General features: G+C 39.1%; 1 protein-coding gene across 3 annotated transcripts in view; it reads left to right on the top strand.

Annotated features, from left to right (window-relative positions):
• Positions 1-19278, top strand: part of SGCG (sarcoglycan gamma) — a 152366-nt gene that overhangs the window by 92620 nt on the left and 40468 nt on the right. For all 3 annotated transcript variants that reach the window (XM_032314596.1, XM_032314593.1, XM_032314594.1), the window contains exons 3-4: positions 13311-13412; positions 17597-17684. In XM_032314596.1, the coding sequence (XP_032170487.1) occupies positions 13311-13412; positions 17597-17684 (190 nt within the window). The remainder of the gene's footprint in view (positions 1-13310; positions 13413-17596; positions 17685-19278) is intronic.

Here is a 19278-nt window from a genome sequence, read left to right as displayed (position 1 = left end):
GATAATAGGACTCTAAATCTTACATGTATTTGCTAAATAGACCTTTCTTTTGCTTTTCTTTTTTTTTTTTTATTTCTTTTCAGCGTAACAGAGTTCATTGTTTATGCACCACACCCAGAGCTCCATGCAATACGTGCCCTCCATAATACCTACCACCTGGCTCCCCCAACCTCCCACTCCTTGCCCCTTCAAAACCTTCAGATTGTTTCTCAGAATCCATAGTCTCTCATGGTTCATCTCCCCTTCCAATTTCCCTCAACTCCCTTCTCCTCTCCATCTCCCTATGTCCTCCATGTTATTTGTTATGCTCCACAAATAAGTGAAACCATATGATAATTGACTCTCTCTGCTTGGCTTGTTTTACTCCGCATAATCTCTTAAAGTCCCATTCATGTTGATACAAAAGTTGGGTATTCATCCTTTCTGATGGAGGCATAATACTCCATAGTGTACATGGACCACATCTTCCTTATCCATTCGTCCGTTGACGGGCATCTTGGTTCTTTCCACAGTTTGGCGACCGTGGCCATTGCCGCTGTGAACATTGGGTACAGATGGCCCTTCTTTTCACTACATCTGCATTTTGGGGGTAAATACCCAGAAGTGCAATTGCAGGTCATAGGGAAGCTCTATTTTTAATTTCTTAAGGAATCTCTGCACTGCTCTCCAAAGTGGCTGCACCAACTTGCATTCCCACCAACAGTGTAAGAGGGTTCCTCTTTCTCCACATCCTCTCCAACACACGTTGTTTACTGTCTTGCTAATTTTGGCCATTCTAACTGGTGTAAGGTGGTATCTCAATATGGTTTGATTTAAATCTCCCTGATGGCTAGTGATGATGAACACTTTTTCATGTGTCTGATAGCCATTTGTATGACAAGTGTTTTGTAGATCCTGGATATTAGTCTTTTGTCTGTAGTGCCATTTGCAAATATCTTCTCCCATTCTGGGGTTGCCTCTTTGTATTCTTGATTGTTTCCTTTGCTATTCAGAAGCTTTTGATCTTGATGAAGTCCCAAAAGTTCATTTTCACTTTTGTTTCCTTTGCCTTTGGAGACATATCTTGAAAGAAGCCGCTGTGACTGATATCGAAGAGGTTACTGCCTATGTTCTCCTCTAGGATTCTGATGGATTCCTGCCTTACGTTAAGGTCTTTTATCCATTTCGAGTTTATCTTTGTGTACGGTGTAAGAGAATGGTTGAGTTTCATTCTTCTACACATAGCTGTCCAATTTTCCCAGCACGATTTATTGAAGAGACTGTCTTTTTTCCACTGTATATTTTTTCCTGCTTTGTCAAAGATTATTTGAACATAGAGCTGAGGATCCATATCTGGGCTCTCTACTCTATTCCACTGGTCTCTGTGTCTGTTTTTATGCCAGTACCATTCTGTCTTGGTGATCACAGTTTTGTAATAAAGCTTGAAATCAGGTAACGTGATACCCCCAGTTTTGTTTTTCTTTTTCAACATTTCCTTAGCAATTCAGTGTCTCTTCTGATTCCATACAAATTTTAGGATTATTTGTTCCAGCTTTTTGAAAAATACAGGTGGAACTTTGATCGGAATGGCATTAAAAGTATAGATTGCTCTAGGCAGTATAGACATTTTAACAATGTTTATTCTTCTGATCCAAAAACATGGAATGGTCTTCCATCTTTTTGTGTCTTCTTCAATTTCTTTCATGAGTGTTCTGGAGTTCCTCAAGTACAGAACCTTTACCTCTTTGGTTAGGTTTATTCCCAGGTATCTTATGGTTCTTGGTACTATAGTAAATGGAATCTATTCTCTAATTTCCCTTTCTGTATTTTCATTGTTAGTGTACAAGAAAGCCACTGATTTCCATACATTGACTTTGTATTCTGCCACCTTACTGAATTGCTGTATGAGTTCTAGTAGTTTGGAGGTGGAGTCTTTTGGGTTTTCCATATAAAGTATCATGTCATCTGCGAAGAGAGAGTGTTTGACTTCTTCATTGCCAATTTGGATACCTTTTATTTCTCTTTGCTGTCTGATTGCTGTTGCTAGGACTTCTAATACTATGTTGAACAAGAGTGGTGAGAGTGGGCATCCTTGTCATGTTCCTGATCTCAACGGGAAGGCTGCAGGCTTTTTCCCATTGAGGATGATATTTGCTGTGGGTCTCTCATAGATAGGTTTTATAAAGTTCAGGAATGTTCCCTCTATCCCTATACTTTGAAGCGTTTTAATCAGGAACGGATGCTGGATTTTGTCAAATGCTTTTTCTGCATCAATTGAGAGGACCATATGGTTCTTCTCTCTTCTCTTATTGATTTGTTCTATCACATTGATTGACTTGAGAATGTTGAACCATCCTTGTAACCCAGGGATGAGTCCTACCAGGGCATGGTGGATAATCTTTTTAATGTGCTGTTAGATCCTGTTGGCTAGGATCTTGTTGAGAATCTTAGCATTCATATTCATCAGTGATATTGTTCTGAAATTCTCCTCTTTGGTGTGGTCTTTGCCTGGTTTGGGAATCAGGGTAATGCTGGCTTCATAAAAAGAGTCTGGAAGTTTTCCTTCTGCTTCAATTTTTGGAAACAGCTTCAGGAGAATAGGTGTTATTTCTTCTTTGAAAGTTTGGTAGAATTCCCCAGGGAATCCATCAGGTCCTGAGCTCTTGTTTTGGGGGAGGTTTTTGATCACTGCTTCAATCTCGTTACTAGATATCGGTCTATTCATGTTTTCAATTTCTTCCTGGTTCAATTTTGGGAGTTTATAGTTTTCCAGGAATGCATCCATTTAATCTAGGTTGCTTAACTCATTGGCATATGACTGTTGATAATAACTTCTGATGATTCTTTCTATTTCCTTGGTGTTAGTTGTGATCTCTCCCTTTTCATTAATAATTTTATTAATCTGAGCTTTCTCTCTTTTCTTTTGGATTAGTGTGGCCAATGGTTTATCAATCTTATTGATTCTTTCAAAAAACCAGCTTCTAATTTCATTGATACGTTCTACTGTATCTCTAGTTTCTATCTCATTGATCTCTGCTCTAATGTTGATTATTTCCCTTCTTGTGTGTGGAGTTGGCTTAATTTGTTGTTGATTCTCCAGTTCTTTAAGGTGTAGAGACAGCTGGTGTATTCTGGATTTTACTATTTTTTTGAGGGGAGGCTTAGATGGCTATGTATTTCCCCCTTAGGACTGCCTTTGCTGTATCCCATAGATTTTGGGCCAAAGTGTCTTCATTCTCATTGGTTTCCATGAATTGTTTCAGTTCTTCTTTGATCTCCTGGTTGATCCAAGCATTCTTAAGCAAGGTGGTCTTTAGCTTCCAGGTGTCTGAGTTCCTTCCAAACTTTTCCTTGTGATTGAGCTCATTTCAAAGCATTGTGATCTGAGAATATGCAGGGAATAATCTCAGTCTTTTGGTATCGGTTGAGCCCTGATTTGCGACCCAGTATGTGGTCTATTCTGGAGAAGGTTCCATGTGCACTTGAGAAGAATGAGTATTCTATTGTGTTAGGATGTAATGTTCTGTATATATCTATATATATGAGGACCATCTGGTCCAATGTGTCATTCAATGATCTTGTTTCTTTATTGATTTTCTGCTTGGATGATCTATTACTGAGAGAGGCATGTTAAGATCTCCTACTATTAATGTATTCATATCAGTATGACTCTTTATCTTGATTAACAGTTTTCTTATGTAATTGGCTGCTCCCATATTGGGGGCATAGATATTTACAATTGTTAGATCATCTTGGTGGATAGTCCCTTTAAGAATTATGTAGTGTCCACTGGAGGAGTCAAGATGGCGGAGAAGTAGCAGGCTGAGACTGCTTCAGCTAGCCGGAGATCAGCTAGATAGCTTATCTAAAGATTGCAAACACCTGAAAATCCATCGGCAGATCGAAAAGAAGAAGAACAGCAATTCTGGAAACAGAAAAACAACCACTTTCTGAAAGGTGTTTTCCTTTTTTTTTTAAATTCTTTTCTTTTCTTTTTTCTTTTTTTTTTTTCTTTCTTTTTTCTTTTTTTTCCTTTCTTCCTTTTTGAACCTCTTTTTATCCCCTTTCTCCCCCCTCACGATTTTGGATCTCTTCTAATTTGGTTAAAGCATTTTTTCCTGGGGTTGTTGCCACCCTTTTAGTATTTTACTTGCCCCTTCATATACTCTTATCTGGACAAAATGACAAGACGGAAAAATTCAACACAAAAAAAAGAACAAGAGGCAGTACCGAAGGCTAGGGACCTAATCAATACAGACATTGGTAATATGTCAGATCTAGAGTTCAGAATGACAATTCTCAAGGTTCTAGCCGGGCTTGAAAAAGGCATGGAAGATATTAGAGAAACCCTCTCGAGAGATATAAAAGCCCTTTCTGGAGAAATAAAAGAACTAAAATCTAACCAAGTTGAAATCAAAAAAGCTATTAATGAAGTGCAATCAAAAATGGAGGCTCTCACTGCTAGGATAAATGAGGCAGAAGAAAGAATTAGTGATATAGAAGACCAAATGACAGAGAATAAAGAAGCTGAGCAAAAGAGGGACAAACAGCTACTGGACCACGAGGGGAGAATTCGAGAGATAAGTGACACCATAAGACGAAACAATATTAGAATAATTGGGATTCCAGAAGAAGAAGAAAGAGAGAGGGGAGCAGAAGGTATACTGGAGAGAATTATTGGGGAGAATTTCCCCAATATGGCAAAGGGAACGAGCATCAAAATTCAGGAGGTTCAGAGAACGCCCCTCAAAATCAATAGGAATAGGCCCACACCCCGTCACCTAATAGTAAAATTTACAAGTCTCAGTGACAAAGAGAAAATCCTGAAAGCAGCCCGGGAAAAGAAGTCTGTAACATACAATGGTAAAAATATTAGATTGGCAGCTGACTTATCCACAGAGACCTGGCAGGCCAGAAAGAGCTGGCATGATATTTTCAGAGCACTAAACGAGAAAAACATGCAGCCAAGAATACTATATCCAGCTAGGCTATCATTGAAAATAGAAGGAGAGATTAAAAGCTTCCAGGACAAACAACAACTGAAAGAATTTGCAAATACCAAACCAGCTCTACAGGAAATATTGAAAGGGGTCCTCTAAGCAAAGAGAGAGCCTACAAGTGGTAGATCAGAAAGGAACAGAGACCATATACAGTAACAGTCAACTTACAGGCAATACAATGGCACTAAATTCATATCTCTCAATAGTTACCCTGAATGTGAATGGGCTAAATGCCCCTGTCAAAAGACACAGGGTATCAGAATGGATAAAAAAACAAAACCCATCTATATGTTGCCTCCAAGAAACTCATTTTAAGCCTGAAGACACCTCCAGATTTAAAGTGAGGGGGTGGAAAAGAATTTACCATGCTAATGGACATCAGAAGAAAGCAGGAGTGGCAATCCTTATATCAGATCAATTAGATTTTAAGCCAAAGACTATAATAAGAGATGAGGAAGGACACTATATCATACTCAAAGGGTCTGTCCAACAAGAAGATCTAACAATTTTAAATATCTATGCCCCCAACGTGGGAGCAGCCAACTATATAAACCAATTAATAACAAAATCAAAGAAACACATCAACAATAATACAATAATAGTAGGGGACTTTAACACTCCCCTCACTGAAATGGACAGATCATCCAAGCAAAAGATCAGCAAGGAAATAAAGGCCTTAAACGACACACTGGACCAGATGGACATCACAGATATATTCAGAATATTTCATCCCAAAGCAACAGAATACACATTCTTCTCTAGTGCACATGGAACATTCTCCAGAATAGATCACATCCTCGGTCCTAAATCAGGACTCAACCGGTATCAAAAGATTGGGATCATTCCCTGCATATTTTCAGACCACAATGCTCTAAAGCTAGAACTCAACCACAAAAGGAAGTTTGGAAAGAACCCAAATACATGGAGACTAAACAGCATCCTTCTAAAGAATGAATGGGTCAACCGGGAAATTAAAGAAGAATTGAAAAAAATCATGGAAACAAATGATAATGAAAATACAACGGTTCAAAATCTGTGGGACACAACAAAGGCAGTCCTGAGAGGAAAATATATAGCGGTACAAGCCTTTCTCAAGAAACAAGAAAGGTCTCAGGTACACAACCTAACCCTACACTTAAAGGAGCTGGAGAAAGAACAAGAAAGAAACCCTAAGCCCAGCAGGAGAAGAGAAATCATAAAGATCAGAGCAGAAATCAATGAAATAGAAACCAAAAAAACAATAGAACAAATCAACGAAACTAGGAGCTGGTTCTTTGAAAGAATTAATAAAATTGATAAACCCCTGGCCCGACTCATCAAAAAGAAAAGAGAAAGGACCCAAATAAATAAAATCATGAATGAAAGAGGAGAGATCACAACTAACACCAAAGAAATACAAACTATTATAAGAACATACTATGAGCAACTCTACGCCAATAAATTTGACAATCTGGAAGAAATGGATGCATTCCTAGAAACATATAAACTACCACAACTGAACCAGGAAGAAATAGAAAGCCTGAACAGACCCATAACCAGTAAGGAGATTGAAACAGTCATTAAAAATCTCCAAACAAACAAAAGCCCAGGGCCAGACGGCTTCCCGGGGGAATTCTACCAAACATTTAAAGAAGAACTAATTCCTATTCTCCTGAAACTGTTCCAAAAAATAGAAATGGAAGGAAAACTTCCAAACTCATTTTATGAGGCCAGCATCACCTTGATCCTAAAACCAGACAAGGATCCCACCAAAAAAGAGAGCTATAGACCGATATCCTTGATGAACACAGATGCGAAAATACTCAACAAAATACTAGCCAATAGGATTCAACAGTACATTAAAAGGATTATTCACCACGACCAAGTGGGATTTATTCCAGGGCTGCAAGGTTGGTTCAACATCCGCAAATCAGTCAATGTGATACAACACATCAATAAAAGAAAGAACAAGAACCATATGATACTCTCAATAGATGCTGAAAAAGCATTTGACAAAGTACAGCATCCCTTCCTGATCAAAACTCTTCAAAGTGTAGGGATAGAGGGCACATACCTCAATATCATCAAAGCCATCTATGAAAAACCCACCGCAAATATCATTCTCAACGGAGAAAACCTGAAAGCTTTTCCGCTAAGGTCAGGAACACGGCAGGGATGTCCATTATCACCACTGCTATTCAACATAGTACTAGAGGTCCTAGCCTCAGCAATCAGACAACAAAAGGAAATTAAAGGCATCCAAATCGGCAAAGAAGAAGTCAAATTATCACTCTTCGCAGATGATATGATACTATATGTGGAAAACCCAAAAGACTCCACTCCAAAACTGCTAGAACTTATACAGGAATTCAGTAAAGTGTCAGGATATAAAATCAATGCACAGAAATCAGTTGCATTTCTCTACACCAACAGCAAGACAGAAGAAAGAGAAATTAAGGAGTCAATCCCATTTACAATTGCACCCAAAACCATAAGATACCTAGGAATAAACCTAACCAAAGAGACACAGAATCTATACTCAGAAAACTATAAAGTACTCATGAAAGAAATTGAGGAAGACACAAAGAAATGGAAAAATGTTCCATGCTCCTGGATTGGAAGAATAAATATTGTGAAAATGTCTATGCTACCTAAAGCAATCTACACATTTAATGCAATTCCTATCAAAGTACCATCCATCTTTTTCAAAGAAATGGAACAAATAATGCTAAAATTTATATGGAACCAGAAAAGACCTCGAATAGCCAAAGGGATATTGAAAAAGAAAGCCAACGTTGGTGGCATCACAATTCCGGACTTCAAGCTCTATTACAAAGCTGTCGTCATCAAGACAGCATGGTACTGGCACAAAAACAGACACATAGATCAATGGAACAGAATAGAGAGCCCAGAAATAGACCCTCAACACTATGGTCAACTAATCTTCGACAAAGCAGGAAAGAATGTCCAATGGCAAAAAGACAGCCTCTTCAATAAATGGTGCTGGGAAAATTGGACAGCCACATGCAGAAAAATGAAATTGGACCATTTCCTTACACCACACACAAAAATAGACTCAAAATGGATGAAGGACCTCAATGTGCGAAAGGAATCCATCAAAATCCTTGAGGAGAACACGGGCAGCAACCTCTTTGACCTCAACCGCAGCAACATCTTCCTAGGAACAACGCAAAAGGCAAGGGAAGCAAGGGCAAAAATGAACTATTGGGATTTCATCAAGATCAAAAGCTTTTGCACAGCAAAGGAAACAGTTAACAAAATCAAAAGACAACTGACAGAATGGGAGAAGATATTTGCAAACGACATATCAGATAAAGGACTAGTGTCCAGAATCTATAAAGAACTTAGCAAACTCAACACCCAAAGAACAAATAATCCAATCAAGAAATGGGCAGAGGACATGAACAGACATTTCTGCAAAGAAGACATCCAGATGGCCAACAGACACATGAAAAAGTGCTCCATATCACTCGGCATCAGGGAAATACAAATCAAAACCACAATGAGATATCACCTCACACCAGTCAGAATGGCTAAAATCAACAAGTCAGGAAATGACAGATGCTGGCGAGGATGCGGAGAAAGGGGAACCCTCCTACACTGTTGGTGGGAATGCAAGCTGGTGCAGCCACTCTGGAAAACAGCATGGAGGTTCCTCAAAATGTTGAAAATAGAACTGCCCTATGACCCAGCAATTGCACTATTGGGTATTTACCCTAAGGATACAAACGTAGTGATCCAAAGGGGCACATGCACCCGAATGTTTATAGCAGCAATGTCCACAATAGCCAAACTATGGAAAGAACCTAGATGTCCATCAACAGATGAATGGATCAAGAAGATGTGGTATATATACACAATGGAATACTATGCAGCCATCAAAAGAAATGAAATCTTGCCATTTGCGACAACATGGATGGAACTAGAGCGTATCATGCTTAGCGAAATAAGTCAAGCAGAGAAAGACAACTATCATATGATCTCCCTGATATGAGGAAGTGGTAATGCAACATGGGGGCTTAAGTGGGTAGGAGAAGAATAAATGAAACAAGATGGGATTGGGAGGGAGACAAACGATAAGTGACTTTTAATCTCACAAAACAAACTGAGGGTTGCTGGGGGGAGGGGGTTTGGGAGAAGGGGGTGGGATTATGGACATTGGGGAGGGTATGTGCTTTGGTGAGTGCTGTGAAGTGTGTAAACCTGGTGATTCACAGACCTGTACCCCTGGGGATAGAGTATTATGCCTCCATCAGAAAGGATGAATACCCAACTTTTGTAGCAAGATGGACGGGACTGGAAGAGATTATGCTGAGTGAAATAAGTCAAGCAGAGAGAGTCAACTATCATATGGTTTCACTTATTTGTGGAGCATAACAAATAGCATGGAGGACATGGGGACTTAGAGTGGAGAAGGGAGTTGGGGGAAATTGGAAGGGGAGGTGAACCATGAGAGACTATGGACTCTGAAAAACAATCTGAGGGTTTTGAAGGGACGGGGGGTGGGAGGTTGGGGTACCAGGTGGTGGGTATTATAGAGGGCACGGATTGCATGGAGCACGGGGTGTGGTGCAAAAATAATGAATACTGTTATGCTGGAAATAAAAATAAATAAAAAAAAATTATATCTCAAAAAAAAAAAAAAAAAAAAAAAAAAAAAAAAAAAAAAAAAGAATTATGTAGTGTCCTTCTGTATCTCTGACTACAGTCTTTAGTTTAAAATCTACTTCATCTGATACGAGAATCACTACCCCGGTATTCTTTTGAGTCCCATTGGCATGAAAGTTGCTTCTCCATCCCTTCACTTTCAGTCTGGGTGTATCCTTAGCTTCAAAATGGGTCTCTTTTAGACAACATATGGATGGATCCTGTCGTTTTATCCAGTCTGCAACCCTGTGTCATTTTATGGGTGCATTTAGGCCATTCACATTGAGAGTGATTATTGATAGATACATCTTTATTGACATCATGTTATCTTTGAAGTCTTTCTTTCTGTATATTGTCTCCATATATTTCTGTTCAGTGATATTCTTAGGAATTTTTCCTCTTTTATAGAAGCCCCCTTAATATTTCCTGCACTGTCAGCTTGGTGGTCGCATACTCTTTTAAGCCTTGCCGGTCTTGGAAACTCTTTATCTCTCCATCCATTTTGAATGTCAGTCTTTCTGGATAAAGTATTCTTGGTACATGTTCTTCTCATTTAGTGCCCTGAATATATCTTGCCAGCCCTTTCTGGCTTGCTGGGTTTCTGTGGACAGGTCTGATGTTATTCTAATGGACTTTCCTCTGTACGTAAGGAGCTTCTTTGTCCTAGCTGCTTTCAAAAGATCCTGTCTACAATTATGATTCCTCATTCTTACTCTCAGGTTCTTGAGGACTTTCTAGATTCTATAATCTTGGGGGGAGACCGTTCTGCCTCTAGTACATGAATGCTGGTTCCATTCGCAAGATTGGGAAAATTTTCATGGAGATCTATATCTTCTAGTCTTCTATATCTTCTAGTCTATATCTTCTAGTCTTCTACTATTTCTTCTAGTCTTTCTTTCTTTCTCCTCCCCCTCAGGGATTCCAATAATTCTGACGTTGGAACGTTTCATGGCGTCATTTATTTCCCTGATTCTGTTTTTGTGGCTTCTAAGCTGTTTGTTCCAGGCTTCCTCCTGATCCTTTCTCTCTATCTGTTTGTCCTCCAGATCACTAATTCTATGTTCTATCTCAGTTACCCTACCTTTTAGAGAATTTAGATTAGATTGGAACTCATTGAGAACATTGTGAACATCATCCCTGGTGGCTTTCAGTTCTGCCCTAATCAATTCCATTTTGTCATCCATGGCTTTCTCCAACTTAGCTATTGCCTGGATAATTGTTAGCCTGAATTCCCTTTCCAACATATTGTCTATGTCGATAGCCATTAGCTCTGTTGCAGAAGGCCCATCCTCTGAATTTTTCTTCTGTTGGGCATTCCTCCTCCTAGTTATTTTGGTGAGAGATGGCAGAATGGATGTAGCTGGATGTATCAACTGTGCTGCAGGCAAGGTGCACCCTGGAACCCTTCTAAGCAATCAAGAGTCCCCACCCAAATGAAAGAAAAAAGAAAGAGAGAAAAAAGAAAAAAGACAGAGAGAGACAGGGAAAAAAAGAAAGTTAAAAGAGAGGGCCCAACCCAAATGGGCCCCAAGGTAAGATTTATGAAGTATACAAACAAAAACAAACAAAAAGACTGATAAAAGTAGATGACAAGAGAAAATGTGTGTGTGTGTGTGTGTGTATATATACATATATATACATGTATATATATGTATATATATATATATATAAAACAAAAAAAGAACCTTGTCAAAAAGAACCCCAAGTATAAGATTTATATACTACCAGGACAAACACAAATACACAGAAACACTGGTGGAAGAAAAAGATGGGAGAGTGGTTATAAATTCTCAGTGTGGGTGAGGAAGGTTATTTTGATTCTTCCTGGAGGTATCTTGATATCTTTGTTAAAGGGCTCAACTTTCCTAAGATAAAGGGGGATTAAAAGTTGGTTTACCTGTAGGGGTAGCATTGATTGGGGAAAGGGGATTACCTTGAAGTTTAACTCTATATGAATATTAAAAAAGAAAAAGAAAAAAAGAATAAACAAAAATAAAATAAAATTTAAAAAAATTAAAAAATAGAAAAGAAAAGAAAAACATGGGTATATGTATCAAAAAGTTCAGGCTAAAAAGTTATTATGGAATTTGATCTACTGGACATCTCACTGTGATGGTAAATAGGTTAAAAAATTATCTATAAAAAAAAATGAACCAGAATAGTGGGAACGAATTAAAAATAAAAGTTGTATCTATGAAGTAGTGGTGGTTCTTCTCTTGTCACTGCCCCCCCCCCCCCCCGGGCTTTCTGTGGGAGGGGCCTGCCATATGGGTTTTCAGGCAGTGTTCCCTGAGTTAAGTCCTCCCGCCCCCATCAAGGGGGTGGGCTCTGAGGAAACCGGTTTTTCAGGCTTTTGTTCTCTGGAGGTTTTTATGTTTGTTTGTTCATTTGTTTTCTCTCCCCTTGGTGGCTCTTGATGGGTTTTGGAGGTTTAGAGGAAAAGAAACTGCACCCAGACCTCTCTCTCAGAGAGAAGCCTCAGTCTTTCCCCCTCTGGGTGCTGCAGAGCACATAAATTCCCCCTTGGCCACTGGCAGAGCACGTTCCCCGTCGCAGTCCCTGGGGACGCAGGGACTCCTGCTTGTACCCAAAACCACGACAGCGGCAGCTGTCTGGGGAGCTCCAGACCACCAGAGAGGTCCCAAGCAATGATTGAACACTGAGATTTTCCCGCTGGCCCAGGCTAGGAGTGCTCAGACTTTCTGGGTCTGAGAGCTCCGGGCTGGTGCCTGCACACACCTCTCTTAGGCGAGAGTGTGGGACGCAACTCAGACTCTGGTCTCGTGGCCTATGCGCATGGAAAGTGCAAAAGGCTGTGCTTCGGCCGGTTAGAGCCTACAGGTACCTCTCTCAGGGGGAGGTGTGAGGCGCGACTCAGATTTTGATAGCACGGCTCGGCGCGCGTGTGGGGAGTGCAAAAGGCTGTGGTTCTGCTGGCTGGTGAGGCTCCCAGCCCCTCATGGGAGCCGCCACCCAGGTCCTCTCAGGTGTGCTCACAGTTCAGGGATCAAGACCTGGTTTCTTCGCCACACTCTGTCTGGCTCAGCGCCATGGGTGGCTGTCCTGGGTCCGGGAACTTAAGCCCCTGTCCCTAACCGTCCCAATTCCCACAATTTACCCCCACAATCCTTTGCTCTTTTTGAGTGCTTTCAACCAGACTCCAAGTTAATGCTGGTCCCCAGTCTCAGGGCACTCTCATATTGGGGTATTACTTTCCAATGGGTCGCTTCTGGTGGCTCCCTCCCCCTTTTGTTTATCTTCTAATATCAGTCCGATGTTTCCACTCCGCTTTGCCTGCCCACCGGAGTCTTCCGCCAGTGGGCAGAAGACGCCAGTATATCTCCGTAGAGATCCAGATGTGTATAATTCTAATCTCGGGCTGATTTCATGGGTGATCAGAGTTCTTTGGTAGGTAATCAGCTCACTTTAGGGTACAGGTTGAAATAGTGCCTCCTCCTAGTTCCCGTCATCTTGTCTCTCCACTAAGTAGCCTTTTATATTACACAAGAGTTAATGCAATACTGACAATTGAATAAAAACTAAAGTTTGAAATTGAATATTTAGGAGAAATACAGAAAAGTACCAAAAGAAAACTTCTGAAAATGTATCTGTGTTCTTAGCTAATCCTAAAGAAAGGAAAAAGAAAGCAATAACAAAATCTCTATTGTCTTATCTTCTTACCAGACAGGAATGGGTCACTTGCGTGTTACAAAAGATGGTCTTCGCCTAGAAGGAGAATCAGAATTTTTATTCCCATTGTATGCCAAGGAAATACACTCCAGAGTGGTAAGAAAATGATGAAACATTTAAATATTTTGTGTATTATGAAAAATAAATAATCGTTGAGTGCAGAAATTCAGCATATTTCAGAAAAGGTTCTTAGGATATATACATGTACACACATTGATGTTACACTCTACAAAAAGCTTGACTAGAAGTTGTAAAACATATTTCTGAAACTACATTCTAAAAAGACTCCATTTTCATGTGCTTCAGATCTGAATTTGGTGGCCTCAGTAAGTTAGACCATAATAAAAAAGGCTTGATAATTAAAAGCTTTATTGAAAATAATCTAAACTTATTTTAGTGCAGGTAATTTAAATACTGTTTTTCAAGGCACTTAAAATTATCTGAGAAGCTTGGAAAGAAATTAGTTTCATAGTAGTATGTTCTGTACTAATTATGCTAATTACAGATTATAGTCCTGTAGGATTCTCTGTAAGTAGGTTAAACATTCCCATCAAATAATTGTGTGACTTTATAAATATATCTGCTTTAATATTATCTTCATTTACCTCCACGGAATTTATAACAAGTAGAGCCAAGCATAAAATAGAGTCAGTTTTTTAAATATGTTTTATTTTGCTTTAAATGATGCTATGGACTTTGTAGTAAAGGTAAACATTTTGCTCAATTACTGATTAAGTAGCATCATAAATGTTAAACTCCATCCAACTATAGCTTACCAATTATATGAAGAGTTCACTCTTCATTTTTCTCTCATATTTCTACATATGAAAGGATATGCCAGTATCTTCTATAAGCAGAGGTTTTTCTAGCTAATCTAGGGTGATTGGAAAAGATACAAAATCCAACCACTGAGAACACACGTGGTCTTCAAGATAAACTGTACCCCCACACAGGCACCCAAACAGTCACCAAGCTCTGCTACCAAACATGGACTACCAAGGAGAGATTCTAGAAAGTGCAAAGCACATACCTCTTAGTAGCTCTTGGGCACTACTGCATTACTTCTGAGAATGTCTCAGTTGATGGTAGGAAGCAGGCAAATGACCCAGAGTGTGACAGGCTGATACATGCATAAGCCCAATTCTATGAGTTTCCTCAGATAATATGCTTACATTAACCGTGATGACATTTCAGTATATTAAATACTTCTGTCATATGGGAACAATGAGGAATGAACCTAAGCTTTTGTAAAAGGAGATGTCAGATGTGAGCAAAGAATTTAAATGTTAGAACTTAGCCATTTTCGCCCCAGAGTTATGTTGGCTGATCCCCTATCATATTTTTGAAGAGATAAGACTGGTAAAATAGCCTGGTGACTGAAAGATTAGTTCATAGCAAATTTATTATTTGGATTTAATAATACTTTCAGTTTTATCAGATTTTTTTCATCTCCAGTATGCTTAAAAAAAATTGTATAAATTATTTTTAGGTAATCATGTATTGAAGCCTTATAATAATGCATTGATGTAATATGTCAGTTGATACATAAAATTACAGAAATATTTGGAATATTTCCAGAAAGTATCTGGTAACTACTATGGCTTTCTAATGACAGGATTAACTGAACAAAATTATGCTTTATATTTTCTGTATGTACTGATGTATTAGTTATGTTTCCTTTTCAAAAATGAGTCTAGGAAGTAATTTTCCATAAAACTATAGAAATGAATTTGCAAAATTTGACACATATTCATTCATCTGTATTGCTGAAGTGAGAGAATGTCTATATTATAAATATAATTCAACATGGTACTCTGGCTTCTACCATGTGATTATTCTTCACAATTAATACATGAAGTCCTGTCAAGATTATGCCTGGAGCTCATGATTTAAAAGCATCCACCCTGCCCATTGATATAAACTCATAGCAATTATATTTCATAAAACAAAAAGATTGTGGTTAGAAACATATAGACATAGTCAAAAATTAAATGAAGCCAAAACACACAGTGGTAAAGCTTTACTTGAAATGATTGTCTTTGAAGTTTACAGTCCTGGAAAGTGGCAGGGCAGCTTACCATCAAAACCCACAGAGGAACAGAGACCAAAATGGCACCTGATGGGATTGCTTGGACTCCAGCCAGACCCACAGCATGAAACAGCAACAGAAAAGAGTTGCACCTATTGCCCAGGCTTGAAAAAGCTGTGTATCTGTGGGATGGAACCCATAGACATACCAGATCAAGACCCAAATATCACTGAGGACACAAGCCCTTAGCCACCATTACAAAACTGAGAAACATGGTGGTCTGAATGAAAACAAGCTGGGTGAATCCAGAAACTAAAATATATCCTGAAAATGGCTGGAAAAGCAACTTAAGAATCTCACTAAGATAAAGCTAGTTTTGAGTAGCTTTTATTAAAAGAACAAGAAATTATAAAACCAAAACAGGTAATACAAGACAGAAATAATAGGGGACAGATTTACCTGCTTTTATTAAGCAACTAAAAAACTTGAGAAAGTATATGAAACAATGTTTTTTTACTATGGTCTGGAAGTCACACATTAAAACCTAACCCCTAAGGTGATGGTACTAGGAGGTGGGGCTTTGGGGAGATGAGGTCATGAGAATGGAGCCCTCATGATGGGGTTAATGCCCTCATCAGAGCAGCAGAGAGAGCTCCCTTACCCCTTTTGCCATGTGAGCTGGAAGGCACCTTCTGTGTGGACAAGAAAGTGAGTCTTGTGGGACACCAAATCTGGCCAGCACCATGATCTTGGACTTCCCAGTCTCCACAACTGTGAGAAAGAAATCTTTGTTGTTTATAAGCTACCCAGTCTCTGGTATTTTGTCATAGTGCTAGATGGAGTAGGATGGTTTTCAAATATTGGACAGTGGCAGTCAGGACAGTTATCTCTGAGAGGGAGCAAAATAGATCAGCCCTAGGACTGCCCCAATTTACTGTGTGGAGACAGCTTCTAAGGTCACAGTGAGGGAGGGGACCAATGCAGAGGCAGGCATTCTATCCAACTTCAGAAGATATGATTGGGAGTCCAAGGAAAAGCGGCCAACCTGAAGTTCACAGGGCGGAGTACCATAGAGGAAGGGGCTGCCACTGCAGAGCCCAGAGATTGCACATGGTGCTGCCCTTCACCACCCGGCACATAGAGGCTAGAGGGAAGAAACTGGTAAGCTGTTAACTCTTATTATCATGCTAGTTATTTTTGAACACTGCAAAAACAGGGATTAAGGTCACATCATTGGATAAATGTGAGATTCTGATAGATCCATCTGTTTCCACAAAGCAATTTGGAAAATTTGGGACGTGCCAGAGTTCCAAGGCACTCCTGCCTGAAACTTCTTTCCTTCTGAAAAATCACATTATTCCTGGCAACTTTGGAAGGTATTTGGTTCCCTCCGAATGGACCATAAAGGCACCTGAGTCCAACAGTCAAAATGTTGCATTCTTTTTGAAGAAAACTGTTCCTATAAAAACAAATGATCTATAAAACAAAACCATCCATTCAGAGCTATGACACCACACAAGGCACTTATGTGCACGTAGAGCCATTTTATCTTTCAACAAAAAATTTAAAAAATATAGGTATCTGACCAATTTTAAAAACTTTTGAAATTGTGAAAAGACTTTACATTTTGAAAATAAGTAACATGGTATTTATTATAGAAGAACTAACCATTGTCTGAGTTCTCTTCTAAAAATATATCATGTCTTGGACATAAATAATAAGAAAGGAAATTTTAATTCCTTGGAATAGGAAAAACACTTATTAAAACTTGATGATTTTTGATCTTCACCCTGAGAATTAATTTGGTACATTATGGTCAGTGCACACAAGCAAGAAAAACCCATAAGAGTATTATAATTTATGAAAAAAAATTAGAACCTCTATAGCAGCAAGGAAATTAATTTTGCCACCAACCACATGAGCTTAGAAGAAGACCCTGAGCCTGGAGTGATTCTTCAGTCCTGCAGTCCCCTTGAGATGCTGAACAGGGAACCACTGGGGTTCTGCTTGGACTCCTGACTCACAAAAACTATGATGTTATAAATATATGTTGTTTTAAACTTTGGGGGAAAAGTACATTTATTTACTCTTTTAACATAATATAATCCAGGATCTGAAAATACTGTATTAGGGTCACAGGATCTGTGACTATGGAGAAATTGTCTCCTATAAATCCTAAATTTATGTATGAATATAAAGATAATCATTTTAAATAATATGTGTTTGTCAAATTTTGTAAATGCCTTTCTAGGACTCATCTCTTCTTCTGCAGTCAACTCAGAATGTGACCGTCAATGCACGCAACTCTGAAGGAGAGGTCACGGGCAGATTAAAAGTGGGTGAGTCCGACTTCACAGTGCTTGACATGTGAGTGGCCCATGGAGAGTTGTGCTGAATGGATACATTTTTCTCTTCTAAAGAATTCCAAGTTATTTATAAACAATTAGAGCATGAATTTTCTAGATATCATGCTGTGTTGACTACAGAGAATAACTGGCATCACAAGGAAGACATCTGAAGTATTGTGATTAAAGTTATTTTGAATCTAAGAAACAGGACCATTCGAGGTGATAAAACAAACATATTGATTATTGCAGAATGCAAAAGAATCTGAGACCAAGGGAAAGGAACAAAAGTAGCTGCCTTCAAAAGAACAGAGAGGTGCCTGGGTGACTCAGTGGGTTAAGCATCCAACTCTTGATTTCAGCTCAGGTCATGATGTCAGGGTCGTGAGATCGAGCCCCAAGTAGAGCTCTGTGCTCAGTGAGGCATCTGCTTGTCCTTCTCCCTCTCCCTGCTTGTTTTCTTTCTCTCCCTCCCCTGTCCTCTCCTAAATAAATAAATAAACAAACAAACAAACAAAATCTTTAAAAAGAAAAAAAGGACACCATGTGGTGAGAACCAAAAGACTCTCTCTCTCTCTCTTTCTCCCTCTCTTTCCCCTTCCCTCCCCCACTCCCTTCTTCTCCCTCCCTTTCTCCTCTCCCACATACCCGTCCTGTCCAGTATATCTTTGCCCATTGTTCTCACTTCACCCACAGGACTTCTCTGGCTTTTCATGTGATTGGCTGTAGTTCACAACGCCAACCAACAAGCTTAGTTTTCAATTGCACAAATTCTAAATTCATAACAAAGTACACTAATTGGCCCAACGAATGTGTTTCTAACTGTCCTTCGGTCAGCAGCGTACACCCATCCAACCAGCTAAAACCAGACAGTAGGCTCACCCAGGAGTGAGATCACAGGGAATCTCACACAGTGATAAAAAGGATTAGAGAGATAGATGGAAGAACAAGAGAAAGAGCAAACCACCGAGTGAAAGGAATATGTGCATATTCTCTGTACTATCTCACCAGTCTACATGTGCCAAATCTGAAAAATCGGGTGGCCCTTTGGGTTGTAAGAAGACAGATGAAAAGTATCCAGTCAATACAGACTGGTAATTTCCAGTGTCTCTGTTTTGATGGCTGTTTTTACAAAACAGCATACTGTTACACTGGAAACTGCAGCTACATAATTAGCCTGATGATTCTTTTTCATCATACTAACACAGGAATTCCATATTTTATGTTCTTCTTTAATCTTTATAACTATTCTAAATGATGTATCATGCTTCTCTTTTGCTTAGAAGTTTGATCACTAAGTCAGTGAAATTCTCAGTAGACCTAGAAGACAAATCTGAGTTTATCCAGCATACATGTTCTTGCAACTTGTCTAAATCAAATCACATTTTCTTAAGAATTATGTAATGTTATGATTTATCTTTTACCATTATTTCATAAAATTCTTTGACTATAGCTTTTGAGTGTTTGAGGGATTTTTGCTCATCTTTTGTTGTTTGTTCCACATTTATTGGATGCCTATATGCTACTTTCTAGGTGCTGTCAAGTAAGTAAAACATATAAATAATATGCACATCTCTCTTAGGAGCTC

Source organism: Mustela erminea, chromosome 15 (assembly GCF_009829155.1).
Source record: "Mustela erminea isolate mMusErm1 chromosome 15, mMusErm1.Pri, whole genome shotgun sequence".
Taxonomy (NCBI): domain Eukaryota; kingdom Metazoa; phylum Chordata; class Mammalia; order Carnivora; family Mustelidae; genus Mustela; species Mustela erminea.
The sequence above is the reverse complement of the archived record's forward strand: the minus strand, read 5'-3'. Positions and strand labels throughout refer to the sequence as shown.